Source organism: Abramis brama, assembly GCF_963993115.1.
Source record: "Abramis brama genome assembly, chromosome: 13".
Taxonomy (NCBI): domain Eukaryota; kingdom Metazoa; phylum Chordata; class Actinopteri; order Cypriniformes; family Leuciscidae; genus Abramis; species Abramis brama.
Genome location: NC_139975.1, coordinates 31130100 through 31145112, shown reverse-complemented (window position 1 = coordinate 31145112; position 15013 = coordinate 31130100). Strand labels below are relative to the sequence as shown.

General features: G+C 37.7%; 1 protein-coding gene across 1 annotated transcript in view; it reads left to right on the top strand.

The window, feature by feature from the left end:
• The window catches only part of abcb7 (ATP-binding cassette, sub-family B (MDR/TAP), member 7), a 45931-nt gene that overhangs the window by 17252 nt on the left and 13666 nt on the right, over positions 1 to 15013 (top strand). Inside the window, exons 6-12 of the mRNA XM_084132963.1 lie at positions 2873 to 3141; positions 5877 to 5965; positions 6050 to 6137; positions 10554 to 10728; positions 11774 to 11931; positions 12539 to 12702; positions 13354 to 13483. Of these exons, the coding sequence (XP_083989089.1) occupies positions 2873 to 3141; positions 5877 to 5965; positions 6050 to 6137; positions 10554 to 10728; positions 11774 to 11931; positions 12539 to 12702; positions 13354 to 13483 (1073 nt within the window). The remainder of the gene's footprint in view (positions 1 to 2872; positions 3142 to 5876; positions 5966 to 6049; positions 6138 to 10553; positions 10729 to 11773; positions 11932 to 12538; positions 12703 to 13353; positions 13484 to 15013) is intronic.

Here is a 15013-nt window from a genome sequence, read left to right as displayed (position 1 = left end):
ATTATCTGTGCAGAATTTGTGTTGATTGATATTGTATTCGAGGCACTATTCATCCTGAAGCTGGGAATGTGATGCACTAAGAGTGGTTTTGAATGCCACAAGCAAATAAAACCTTAATCGGATGTTCAGGTCAAGTTCATTTTTGACACTTGAAATCTGAGTTAAAAATGAACTAATTAATGATTATAAACCAGCCCTGTGTAATTAGACAGCTTTATAAGTCTAAATTCTTCACTTTTTTTATTTACAAAACAAAATCTTATTTACATGCATCTAAATCAACTGATAAGTTAACCTCACTGGTCGACTAGTAGGTTGTTGGATGACTAGTCAACCATCTTGACGCATCCATAATAAGCACAAAATAAGGAAGTAACAGTAAAATGTATGCAAACATTCCAGCACAGCTGTGAGCGACGTTTAGATGAGCATGTAAATATGCGTTGTGTGCTTTCCTACAGTTAAGAAAGCGTCTGATCACAGCGATGTTTGCAACAGCTCTGCAATTCGACACACTATTCAAGTCATGTTTATTTATATTGGGCTTTATATAATACAGATTGCTTTGGAGCAGTGTTACAGTATTACACCTAAAGAACTGTCAGTGTTGTAAAGTTCTTCAATTTCAAGAATCACAATTTAATTTATAATTACAACTTCAGCTATAACGCAGCCCTCCAGTGTGATCATGTTTTAACTCGTGTCTCCAGAGCACTCTCACCTATTTTCAGTAGTGTAGTCATTTTGGACAAGTCATTAGCCATGTTTCCATTACCCTTCATATTGCGCAAATTGAAATTGCAAATACGCCCATTGTGTAAACATTTCAATTTCGCAAAAACTCCCAAAAGAGTTTTACGCTCGCATGAGGTGGTTTTTCAGGCAGTCGAAAAAGGAATATTTAGCTAAACTGCAACTGAAACAGTTTTTGTGCATTTATAGGTCACCTGACATACGTAACAGTCGATCATTCTTTAAAGATGGTGAGGTATGTTTGGACAGAAGACGAGACAGAGTTTTTCATTAAACTCATAAAAGACAAAAGTACTACGGGAATACTGGATTCTAAACCTCAAAGAAATGCCACAATCAAGACCTTGAAGCAGATATGAGGGAGAAACACCCAGAAACCCCTTTTCTTGCTTTCCTTGCCATTAATGCTTGTATAACACGCCTACGTCTCCTTCCATTACGAATGATGGCCAGTGCGGTGACTGTGATATACGTAAACCTACCAACATCCGTTGCCACGATGTTTGGATTGACTTATCGTGAGAGGAAAAAAATACGTTTCAGTCGCATAACATCGGTTAATGGAAACGCCGTCATTTCGCAATAGTTTTTTATCGACATTTAGAAAATATCGCAAATCTGTAATGGAAACACGGCTATTGTTTGTGAACATGGCCATTTGCGAAAGGCTTTGGGAACAAACCGAATCCTCTGCCTGTTGTTTGCTTGTGCTTCTTCCTATTATGGTATTTTATGCTTTAGTACAGTAAAAAAAAAAAAAAGACATATAGCATCTTTACCAGCCAACAGCTTAACAAAGACCGTTTCCACCTGGTATTAAGATGCCTGGTCGATTGGATCACAAGTGGACGACGCTAAATACAGGTGTAAATGGGATCTAAAACGTTTCAAGCTTGTCCACTTTCAACCACTTCCAGAGGTAGTCGAAAACACATATGAAAACAGCCACAAAAGAAAGAGATAGATTAAAAACCCTCGTCTACTTGTTATTCGATCGACCAAAACGCATCTTAATACCCTCAGGACCTCAAATACCTTAAAATAAGTGGTTAAATATACTTAGAATAATTGCATGTGTATGCAGGTGAGGTAAGCGAAAAGTATGCCCACCTCCCAAGTCACTGCAACACCTCTGCCTATTACACAATCATCATGGACCAATGTCTGTTAAGAGGCGTTTAAATGCTTTCGCAACGTTTTTCGAAAAGTTTGCACTGAGTAGCTGATTTGAACCATCATCACAACTCCAAATGAACTTCGTTCGTTCCTTAATTTAGTTTGAAATGATATCATGCACTTATTATCTATACTGTGTTAATGTTGGAAAGCTGCTATACAGTAGGGCAGTGTGATTAATCAAAATGGTAATAAAATCACGATGTGACCTTGCTCTATTTCTAAACCATAGAGAACAGAACCGAGTGGGTTCATCATAACAATATAGAAGAAATCACAGAAACAGGGCCCAAAAATAAAAAATAAATAAAATCAACATCCGTGGTTTGGGAATATTTTGGATACAGGAGAGACGATGTATCATAGATTTACATGACAAATTACTCTGGCAAAGCAGAGTAGGTCATTCACACAGAACACGTATTTGCAGTTAAAAACACGAGATGCAGGTCTAGAGAAATAATGTTGTACAAAATCGTGATTAAAATTGACATTGCAATATGGTCCAAAAAACATGATCGTTTTTTTTTCTTTCATATCGCACAGCCCTACTATACAGTGAGTCAGATATACTAATGGGTCAAGAAGTGTTTAAACTGCACCCGTATGTGATGGGATGTTGGCTGGTTTAACGAGGCTCTTGAGTGAAGAAGTGCACTGTTGTCTATGACTGTGAATATATTCCCTGAAGCTTGTTAACATGCATGCATGCAATGTTAGGCTCTTCATATTTGTCATTAACGGGCTTAAGAGTGCCACGACTGCCTCCGATATATTAGGATTTATTAGAGGCAGTCGTCTCTGCCTCACGCAGTGACTCCCTCTGTTTATCCAGCAACTACGAAGATTAACTGGCACACACTTCATGCTGCTTTTCCTTTCTGTACTTTTAAGTTTTCAGTCTGTTGGCAGTATTTCATTGAAAGTGTGTGTGTGTTTTCAGACGGTGTGTCCCGTGCCGGAGCGGCTCTCTTCAATGAGCTGAGGAACGCTGTGTTTGGGAAAGTGGCTCAGAGCTCCATCAGGAGGATAGCCAAGAACGTGTTTCTCCATCTTCATAACCTGGATCTGGGCTTCCACCTGAGCAGGCAGACCGGAGCGCTGTCCAAAGCTATTGACCGCGGCACTCGAGGAATTAGCTTTGTGCTCAGTGCTCTGGTCTTCAACCTGGGGCCTACGCTCTTTGAAATGATACTAGTCAGCAGCATTTTGGTAAGTCCAAATGAAATCTTCATATAAAACCACAATTCTACCACAGATAAAGTCTGTTCTTGGAGTCTTGGACAAAATGAAGAGCACCAAATCTCCCTTTAACTGGGGTCAAATGGCTTGTTGCTTTCATAATACAACATTTATAGGATAAAAGAGAACAATGTTCAAAAAGTGCATTCATTGCTGCTGTTGATTATACTATGTGCACTGTAATCTTAGCAGATGAAAACATTCAGCTGGAAATTAATTTTCATTTCTGACCAAAACTGTTTTGGAGGGCCGATATAATTGATGCATGACTAAAAGTTGTCTACCTAGGGTTAGGTATTGTTTGAATTTTAGCAATTTCAATTCCAATTCTGGTTATCGATTCCGATTCTTATCAATTCCCAGTTTCGATTATAATATGGTAAAAAACATGTATTTTGTCTTTTTGCAAATCATTCTGTTGCAGCTGAATACCATTAACAAAAGACAGCAGCTTAAAGAACATTTAACTAAAACTAGACTAACTTATATCAATTTCAAAAAGTATACAAGAACAAATAAGCAAATTAGCAATAGCACAAATAAATATAACTAAACAAAGTTCAGAAATTGAAATCAAATGTAAAATAACCCTGCATAGTTTCCTTTTTATAAATAAAATATAGATAAATACTTATTAAAGTTACAGCAGTTATTCAGTCAAGATCAGGGAGTGATTTTCTTTTTCTTCTTGATTAACATTAATGACACTGATGGCAGCAGGTATTAGGGCTGAGCGATAAAGCGGTATCGGTATTTATCAAAAATGTTCGAAATAACGCTCGATATTTTCATTAAAATGCGTGCGCATTGCCCGTAGATCTTAGGGGCCGTTCACATATTGATCAAGCGGCACTGTTACTACACAGCGCTAAGAGGTCCAGTAAAGAAAGCATTTGAATTTGCCACTGAAGTAATAACATCGCTGCGAGATCTAGTGAGAAACATTCAAATTTCTCCGTTATTAACCGTAGATCTCTATTAGATCAAACAGCGCTGACGTGGAAACCAGGAGAAACATTTTGCCGTGAATGAACTAGTTATAGGCTTTAAGTCCACAGATCAGCAACACTCACCATGGATTTAATGTAGTAGCACTAACTGTAACCATGGAAGTGTGGCAGGAATAGTAAAATGCTTTCAAGTACGTCACACATCGTTTTCCAGCACTTCAAAACTATTTTTTTATATTTAGATGTTTTAATGTGATGACCAAAACATGAGTTGTTTATCCTATACCCCCATTTATAAAACTAAAAGTTTTAAGATGTAGAAATTTTTTCTTTTTATATATATATTTTTTAAATCAAGGAAATTTCTCTGGCATTTCTTTCTTTTTGCTGTATCGAAAACGTACCGAACCGTGACACCACTGTATCCTCTCAAACCGAACCGTGAATTACCGTGTTAATCTACCTCAAAGTTTGCCTTGATTGTTCTACGTTTACACTTCATTGCACACAATTTGTAACATTTTATTAACAAGTTCAAGTGTTTCTTTAACACTTTTTTATCTTAATATAAGACATAAAGAGTTAAAATTTTATTTTGTTTTTGATTGCTAAAACTAATATAATTTGTTGTTTGCCTTAATGTGGATACATAAAACTCAAATCAAACTTTTCTACCAAAAAAAAGAAGGTTATAAAAAATGTCAATAATTATCGATACCGAACGATATGAAACATTAAATCGTGATACATTTTTTAGCTATATCGCACAGCCCTAGCAGGTGTATTAGGCTGCTGCCACTTTAAGACTAATGCATGAATCCAATGTACTGTTACACATGTTTTCTTTCTCAATGTTTACATTCAAGACTGTTTACAAGGATATTTTGACAATTGTGTGTGTATTTTTCCGTTCAAACGCAAGACTACGTGACAGAGGAATCAATTCAGTATTAGCTGAAATTGCAATAACAAGCAACATTTACAAAAAATTCAGTTGATGCATTGTCAGCATTTACTGAAAAAAATATACTGAGATGAATCTGCTTTATAAAGCTTGGAGTCTTTAAAACTGAGTTGTTGTTTTTGTTAGAGATAATCAGCAGGACAAGAATTTCCCTGCCTGTGCATTATGTATGTGACATAAAACACTCTGAGTCTGTGTTAACAAGAACACTACAACTATAGATAGTCAAATACAGTTTTTATGATGAAATGCACTGTCTTTATTTTCAGTGGATATTCCTGTACTTAATTAGTACTGGAAATGACTTTTTGTTGACATTCACCAGGCCATTTATATATTAAATCACAGTGAATATATAGAATAAAAATCATTCTTGGTTCCTCAGGCTAATATGAGACTTCATCAGAAGTGTGACACATCATTAATGCTAGTGTTCAAGAATGAGCTCGGAAGTCCAGCTCTGTTTTTCTAATCTCCTGAAGTCAAATGATATCTTTGTGTTATTTATTCACTGATAATCTTCCCCTTCAATGAGAAGATCATTTGAGAACCAGATGAGCACATACGGAGACATGTACAAGATTTCAGCTGACATCTTCAGTATTCTTAGCGTCATGTGACACCGATCATGTGAAGCGCACACATCCAAAGTTTAATTGAAGTGCGGTCACAGGAGGTATTAACGCCAGGACCCGTGATAATCGTGTATAGTGGTGTCCCACATGTGCTGATGTGCCTGATATTCAGTTGCTCTTTCAGTAACCCACAGCTATTTTCCTGTTTCTTTGCAGTATTATAAATGCGGGGGTCAGTTTGCTCTGGTCACTCTCGGGACCCTCTCGGCGTACAGCGCGTTCACAGTCGCTTTCACACAATGGAGGTACTGTATGTGTCTGTCAAATAGCAGCCGTTGTTTGTTACATTAACAAACTGTTGTACTAATCACTCGTCTGTCTTTGATCAGGACGCAGTTCAGGATCCAGATGAATAAGGCTGATAATGAGGCTGGAAATGCTGCCATCGACTCTCTCCTCAATTATGAGACTGTTAAGGTGGGTCACATCATCATCTGCATTGTCACTGCAACATTTGTGACACGCCTGAGTAAAGTCAACTTTGTTTTTTTTATTTGTGTGCTTGTTTTCTAGCAAAAAACATGATAGGGATTGCGTTTTGCTGGATCACTAATTGTCTGCCATGTCATACAGTATTATAGAGGCATATACGAGTGTTGTGGGTTTTCATGTGTGGTTTGGTTTGCTTGCAGAGAAGACGATATGAGCCGTTTGTGTCATTCAAAGGTTTCATATTCAGGCAGTCTCTCCACTGGAGCTGCACCAGTCAGTTTTGTGATTAATCACGATTATAAGTTTTGAGCAAAATAATCATGATTATCAGTTTAACCATTAATTGAGACAGACCACAGATTCAGATCGCTCCACAAATCCAAATTTAAACAGACAGGCCACAAGAACGATACTTGTCGTCCTTTTATTTCTTTTAGTCATTTTCATCTTTGAAATGGCTAGACACTGCAAGCTGATGACGGCTATGTAGTTTTCAACTGCTTTACATTATGCAAACTGGTAAAACCTTAAGAAGCTTTTCTCAAAAGCTAAAACGTGTAAAATTAAATTCCCAATATTAATTCCAAGTTGTTCATTTTTACTTTGTATTGAAGCACAGAGATTGCAGAGACTGCATTTATTAATCAACCATGATCGCTAACAATGTGGTCGAGATTCATGTTTGGATTTATTACAGTTCGTCAGAGAAGGTTCACTGGCACATTTAGTAGCAGCAGCTCGCACACGCAGGAACGATAGTGGAGGCTTCTTCCCAATCCAATATAAAGGAAATGTCTAAATTAAAAAATGTTTTCAAAACAAATAATCAGCGGGGCAAATATTGCAACAGTTATTTTTAATGAATCGAGAAGCAGAAATGATCACGATTGATCATGCAGCCCTAACTCCGATATATAAAAGCTGCTCTTAATTAAGATTTGACTGATGAACATGCACCTTGATTGGATTCTTGTGTCGTTTCGTGATCAGACTTTCCAGTTTTATGAATGTCTTCAATAATATGATACATGTGATAGTCACGAATAGAACACAGACTTGACTTCGGTTGCTCGATTCAGACACTATTGTCACGAAGGTCTTTTGAGAATCATACCTTTAAGTAAATGTGGTTGTCAGTCTCAAACAGTCACCAATTAATATGGATTACTTTTACAATGTCTTTTGAACGTTTTGAAGCTTGAAAATGCAGATTGCCTTGACTTTCAATGGATAGACTGAAAATTTAGATAATATTAAAAATATTTTCATTTCATTTCTATTCCGAAAAGGAACAAAAGGCATGAGGGCGAGTAAATGATGACAGAGTTGTAGGTTTAGGTGAACTATCCCTTTAAATTACAGCAATTTTTACAATTAAAATGTAATTAAAAAAAAAAATCGGGTTTATTACGTTCTGTTTTAACAAATGGAAAAAGTTACAAATAACAGTTCTGCAGGTTTGCTGCACTCAGCAGCGGCTTGATCATTTGGGGCAACATTTTTGGAAGACACACAGATAATTATGTGTTGATGTCACTACTGGGAAATAACCTGTTTTAAAAAAAAGTGTTTGCTTTTTTGCATTACCAGGTTATTGGTTTGCATCTAAACCAGTAAAACATTATTTCATTATTCATATTTCAAGTTATGCTTGGTCGTTATCACTGTATTGGTGTGCAATGCATGCAACTAAAACTACTGAAGCCACTTTTCATGCATGTATGCTCTGTTTTTATTAAGGTTTCTTTGAAGTTAACAGCAATGGCATATAAAAGTTACTCTAAAATACAGCACTTTAAATCACTTTATATATCTCTTCATATTTATACATTTTGTATTGTACTGCAAATTAATGTCACTTAAGTTTCCACATGCAATGTTGTTCAGTTAGACACATTTGAATTATGCAGTCGTATAATATGTTGTAATCAGTGAAAGGTGTTGTGTCAGGAATACTTCAAGACCTTTACATACAAGCATCTTATTTCCTAACAGCTGTTGTGCTCTGCTCTGTCTCAACCCTCAGATCTTCTGCCCTTCATCTCAGTCTGTTGTGTTCAAGAGCAGATATCTTTTGTTTTCTGTCATTGCCGTCAGTGCATGTGGATTTAATGTCACTTTAAGCCAGTGTGCATGCATAATGAGATCTCCACCCACTCCAAATCCGTTACACTAGCACCTATATCTGTCTGTTTCTCTCTAAACACTCTTTCTGACAGCACTGTGCACGTCTTTAAAGACGACACACTTGCGAAACAATCCTGCTTTTCGCTTGCTCTGATAATTGGCACAGGAGTCTTAGCTGAGTTTGATGAGCTGTAATGAAATGTTCTGAATGTCACGGCAGTCCAGGAGAGCTGTCCGTTATGATTTCATAAAGGCGCTGAGATTATCGTTGTAATGCTAACAAGATGCACCATCTATCTCCTTAACACCACAGTAGAGAGAGATTTTTTTATTATTATTCAATATATACCATATGCTGTGCTAATATTCCAACTAAAAGCACAATTGTGTGATATTGCTATTATATAACATTCAATAAGCTAGTAGTTAGTATTCGGTAATTTACATTTTAGACACAAATTTAACAGTTACTTTGTGTATTTTTGTTTTTATGAAAATCAAGCTCTACATCTTCGAGCTACACACAGTAGTTTTTAAATGAATCATTTGAGTGAAATTGATATATCATGTAGAGGTCAACCGGTAACCGATTATTCGTTCACATTTGTTCATAGTGCATTAATGCTAAAAGATACAACTTTAAAATTTAAAAAAGCGTTCGTAAATGTTGAAATTAATTATGTCAATGAGCAATATTTCAACAACATTTATAAACCTTAATGTTACAGATGGACTCTTATTATAAAGTGTCATACCATTTCATATAAATCCAATCAGTCATGCTTAAAGATCATCTTTAAATGTCTACACAAAGGCCATAGCATTGGAAATAGACACATGCATATTGTATGTATACTTTCACGCTTTATTTGCTTCTGTGTTAGAACACTTGATGATTATCTAATCAAAATATGTATTACAGTGACGATAAAAAAAAGAACTGAAATCAGATGCTTTTCCAATTCGTTTGTTTCTGTCAGCTTTTGAACATGTCAATTAGCTTTAAATATGCAACTTTGCTTGCAAAGGAATGCATTAAAATGACCAGCTGGATATAAACTAATGCAAACAGATCCCACTGTTTAACTGCTCGAGGTACTAATGTTAGCGTCCTCTCAGTCTCGATTGAAACATACTGCTGTTCTTTCTCTACTAATGCAACATCCAGTCAACAAATGAATTACTTTATAGTGAAAGCATGCACTGTGGTGTCCTGTATACACACGGTTTGATTGTCTGTTTTAAATCCGCATCTAAACTGAAGTGTCCCGCTCTGTGCAGCGTACGGTCTCGCGTGTCAAAACAAACTCCACCAGGCGTCAGTGATAGCTTTTATTTGGCCTCTAGAGGCCGCTCTCGTACTGTATAATGGCAGCGCACAGTAATGGACACAAGCCGGAAATCTATCGGTATAATGTTTGCCGATAACAGCAATCGATAAATCGGTCGACCTCTATAAGCTTTATCGCTAGGCCAGATGTGTGCCTGTATATTAATGTGTTGGGGGAGAAAAGCAGTGCTCAGTTTTTTTATCTTGTTTGCTCTGGTGCTCTTCATAATCCTGTCTCTCTCCTCCACATAAACAACAGTCTCTGTTTATCGCCACTCCTCCGTTCGCCACATTTCAGAGCTAATTAATTGTGGCGCACTTGTATTTCAGAGCCACACACTCTCTGCATCTGTCTGCACGCCGTCACTCTCCCCGCTGAAGAGTCAGATGTTTGAGCCACTCGGCCTCAGCCCCGAGCCTGTGAAGGCATTAGCCTGTGGTTTGCTCAGCTGCTGATATTTGGAGAGATGCAGTTGTAGCTTTAATGACATCTGGATATGTGATTGAGGCATCAGCAGCATGTGGCATGGGTGCTGTTACACGCTTCAGTTCACGTCCCAGAGGCCTGAGAGCTGCTTAGATGATGACACTTAAAAGGGTTTATTGGTTTAGTTGAATAAAAATAATGATTATCTCATGTTTCTTTTAGTACCTTGGCATGAAAATGTCATAGTATATGAATGTAATCATATACTATGGTTATGATACTATATTAGCATGATAAATGCCAAAATACCATAGTTATTACCATTCGATGTCACTGCATACTGGCATTGTATTCATTGTATGTGATTCCAGTTAGTTCTACAATATCAAGTAAAATTCAAAATGACGGATTTGCTCTTACAGAATGTCTTTTATTTCAAACAGGCATGACCTTTCTTTAGTAGCTTTAGTAGTTCTTTGTGCTCTTTTCCCAAGGTCTTTCTCTGTTTCTCTTTCAGTATTTCAACAATGAGAAGTATGAGTCTGAGCGGTATGACGGTTTCCTGAAGGTGTACGAGTCGTCCTCTCTGAAGACGACCTCTACTCTGGCCTTGCTGAATTTCGGTCAGAGCGCCATCTTCACCGTCGGCCTCACCGCCATTATGGTGCTGGCAAGCAAAGGCATAATGGCAGGTGAAAATCAGTGATGTCTCATTTTCATCACTAGATGAAACCTTTAGGGCTGTACTGAAGTCTTTTACCTTAATTGGTTCAAATTCTAGGACCGGTTAGCTTCTTTTGTAGTGCTTCATCAACATGCAGTTGTACGATGATAAAATAAGAGCTGAATGTTCCCAATCCAACCAATAGAGGGAAAGCATGTGACGTCACCGTCAGCCGGAGTGACTGCGGTTACACACACTGAGTGGCAAAAACACTGAGCGGCAGCATTGGTTTTCAGCGTACATGCCGCCAAAAACACATCTAAAACGGGAAAGAGCTTTGAGATTGACTGTACAACTAGATTTTACAAGAAATCTGAGGTATATTTTTACAGACTGCCGAAAGCTTCAGAGCAGAGAAGCGAATGGATCGCTACAATTCACAGAAACAACTGGATCCAGCCAGAGAAACGTGGATTTGCAGTTATCATTTTGTGTCAATATGGTCAATTTAGGGGTAAAATCATGCCCTATATATTGTATTGACAACTCATCAATTAAATATTTACCATTGTATATTTTGCATAATTGGATGTTTTTAAATAAACACTGACAAAAAACTATACAGGTTTTAGGGCTGGACGATATGATGATATATATATATATATATATATATATATATATATATATATATATATATATATATATATAACATTGATATAAGTGATCACCCAGATTTAGACCTACAAATATTATATTTATATAAAGCGTTCACAGGCAAATTTGCTTTATGTATTTCCCCGGCGTTGAAACCAGGCACATATAAATGTCAGGAAACATGATTCCTGGAAGCATATCAATATCTATGGATCACTGGATCTTTGGTAAGTTGTAAGGAACACTTATATCGAGTCCAACCTTTAGTTTTCGCAGTTTCCCCTGTTAAACGCAGTCACACAGCAGCTCTTCTGCCACTCATTTCCGTCGGGAAAGTGACGTCAATGCACACCCTCTATTAAAAAAAAGTGTTTGTGTAAACAGGGTGTAATCGGTACTCTGGCTTCTTTCTGCTGTAGGGACCATGACTGTGGGAGATCTAGTGATGGTGAACGGGCTGCTCTTCCAGCTCTCGCTGCCACTCAACTTCCTGGGCACCGTGTACCGAGAGACCAGACAGGCCCTCATCGACATGAACACGCTCTTCACGCTGCTCAACGTGGACACGAAAATAAAGGTGTGCTAGGCCTTCACTGCGGCCTGCTCCGCCGCTTCACTGGGTTATTATAATGTGAAAGGAATACCCTGTGAATGGAGCTGTATTATTCGCGTTAGCCGTCCTAAAATGTCAGAGCTTTTTAAAATACCACGACAAGAGCTTTCTTTTATATTTGAATATTACAAATTGGAGCTCTAAAGCATGTCGTTCGTCCTAGTATTTGTTTTGATTTTGAAAACATTTGAGTGTTTCCTGTCTTTCATGGCGTTAGTGGGGGGAGGTTGATGAATCTCATTCTTCGTTTGGCTAATTTCAAATGCAGCCTGTAATTACCGTGTATAAAATCTGTCTGATTGTTCGCCGCGATCAGTAATGGTTTTCACCGCATGACAGCACTGCCCATCAAGCCATTATTGCGAGACCCTAATTTGATTTCTCTAACGCATCTGTGTGTAGAGTTAGAGTAAATGTGCCGGGTTCTATTGTTTTAGACGACGCCATTACAATCGATTGTCGGCGAAACCCGTTTGAGAAGAAACTCCTCTGTTTCAAGCCTCAAAACGTACACTTCAGACTGCCAAATGTGTTTTCTTTCTTCTTTTTTTTTAACCTCTGTGCCCTGAAGGAGAAAGAAATGGCCCCGCCGCTGCTCGTTGCTCCCCAGGAAGCCACCATCAGGTTTGAGGATGTGTATTTTGAGTACTTGGAGGGACAAAAGGTGCTTGACGGGGTTTCCTTTGAAGTCCCTGCTGGGAAAAAGGTGGCCATTGTTGGTGGCAGTGGATCTGGGTAAGTGCTCCAGGGAAGGTTTACTTTTACCTTCAGCTTTCACTGAACTTCTGATCTTGGCACAATAGGGTACAAATTGGAGCCCTATTACTTAGAAATACAACAATAAAGGCAAGAGTTATGAGAACTATTAGATAAGTTTGATTATTGCCGTTTAAAACTGTGATATGATTGAAATTTCATAATTTCAACGCTTTTTAAAGCATGGCAGGAAGTCAAGTATATAATCTCAGACCATTTGCTTTACACAGTTGTCATCAGCATTTGTCAAGCTTAACCCTGTTACCAAAGTTTTGAGAAAAAAATTAAGCACATTTTAATTTGTGGGTTTATAAGTTTATCAGCAAATGCCAACCAACATTAAAAGCTCAGATGTACTCCCGGCAGAGCTCTTCTCTGTTCAGGGGTGAACAGAAGTTTGAAACGGACAGTTTTCACAGACTACGATTTTCACAGTTTTTTTATATTTTAAGTTGTTAAAAATGTAATGCATTTAAAACTCTATGCCAATAGCTGATATAAACTTCGCTGACCCTTTGTTAAAACAACAGAACAATTGAAAAGTCCTGTTTTGTACTGAGTTCGTGCAAAGTGTCTTTATGTTGGTCACAGTTGAGACCGTGCTTTAAGAATGTTTTTAATTTCTTCCAGGAAGAGCACAATTGTCCGATTGCTCTTTCGTTTCTACGAGCCACAGCAGGGCAACATCTACGTCGCAGGCCAGAACATTCGTGATGTTAGTTTGGAGAGCTTGAGGAAAGCTGTGGGGGTCATACCGCAGGTGAGGGTTCGCCGTTCACACCGCCAGCCATAAAGCCACATGATCCCAGTCATTTTAATGGAGAGCTGAAGATTTCCACCGACAGGCTACAGGCGTGTCCAACGATGTGGCAAAGTTGAGATGTGTTTAACTTTACGCAAATGAAGAGCGACATACGGGGGTATTTGGCATGCCGACTGAATGCTTTCAAACGTGAATGGTTTCGTGAACCCAGATAGACTTGTGCTTTCACTGCAGATAAACAGCTGCAATGGCAAAGAGCACTCGCTGTTTCTCATTCACCTTTAATATTAAGCATTTTATGTATCGATTCCATTTATATTTAGGGTGTTTAGACGACTATGTACTAAAAACGTTTTTTTTTTTTTTTTGCTTTTTTTTCGTGTACAGACGACAACGTTGTCAAAACTATCACCGTTCACAAGGTTTCGGAAAAGCGGCTAAAGTCGATAATGGCTTTGAAGCCCGATTTCAAAAGTTTGCGTTGTTGTGTAAATGAATGGCCAAGACGCATAAAAAGTTTTCAGTTTTTAGTTGAACGGCCCATTAGTCTTTTCCCTCCAAAATGTTTGTTTTTAGCGGCAAGAAAGCTGATTGGCTGTCTACAGTAGAGCTGCACGATTCTGGATGAACTGAGAATCACAATTTTTTTGCAAGATTCAACAGACAACTAAACAAAAAAACAAGTAATGTACTAGAGATTCTGACATAATGTTAATTGCTTCAGTTAAGATGTTTAAAAAAGAAATCGGTTTGAATGAATAATTCAATGACTTGCTCATAAATCCTTCACTCGTTTCATTTACTGGATGAATCAGCACCTTTAAATTAATCTCTTGAATTAATGATTCAAAGACAAATAAATGTAAGTCACTTGTCGCCACCTTTTGGCATAACGATGTAATTGATACAATCTTATTCATTTGATGCGTCTATTAACTTTCAAAAGGGGATGTGCTTTATTTTGATCGCTAGTGTAGACATAAATCAGTGTTTATATCCGAACTATAAACTTTTATCTCAGAACTTCTGATATAATTTGAACATTTGTAACACGGAAATACTGATTCTGAGTTGTTGAAAAGACTGTTTGTGAAGCCATTTCATGCATGACAACTGCTCTCTCTGGTTCAGTGACAGCGTGAACGCAGATTTGAATGTTCGCTATGATTGGACTTGTCAAAGGTTTAATAGACAGGCGAATCGTTGTCATTTAGGAATAAGATCGCGTGGGTCTTTGGATCGAGATCGGGATCTTTTAACGATTAAACGCGCAGCTCTAGTCTACAGCACGGAATAACATCCGTGAATGTCATTCTCAAACATTACTAGGCATTACTGGAAGTGTAAACGGCTTAAGAACTATCAGATTATCACCTCCTTAAAAAACAAATGCAACAGTGAAAATGTTTAAACATTTTTTTTTTTTTTTTTTTTTTTTTTTTAGAAATGTCTATTAGAAACTAGTTTCTTTTTTCTAAGTAAGGTACCATGGGAACCATAATCAGACTTAATTTGAGGCTGTGGAAA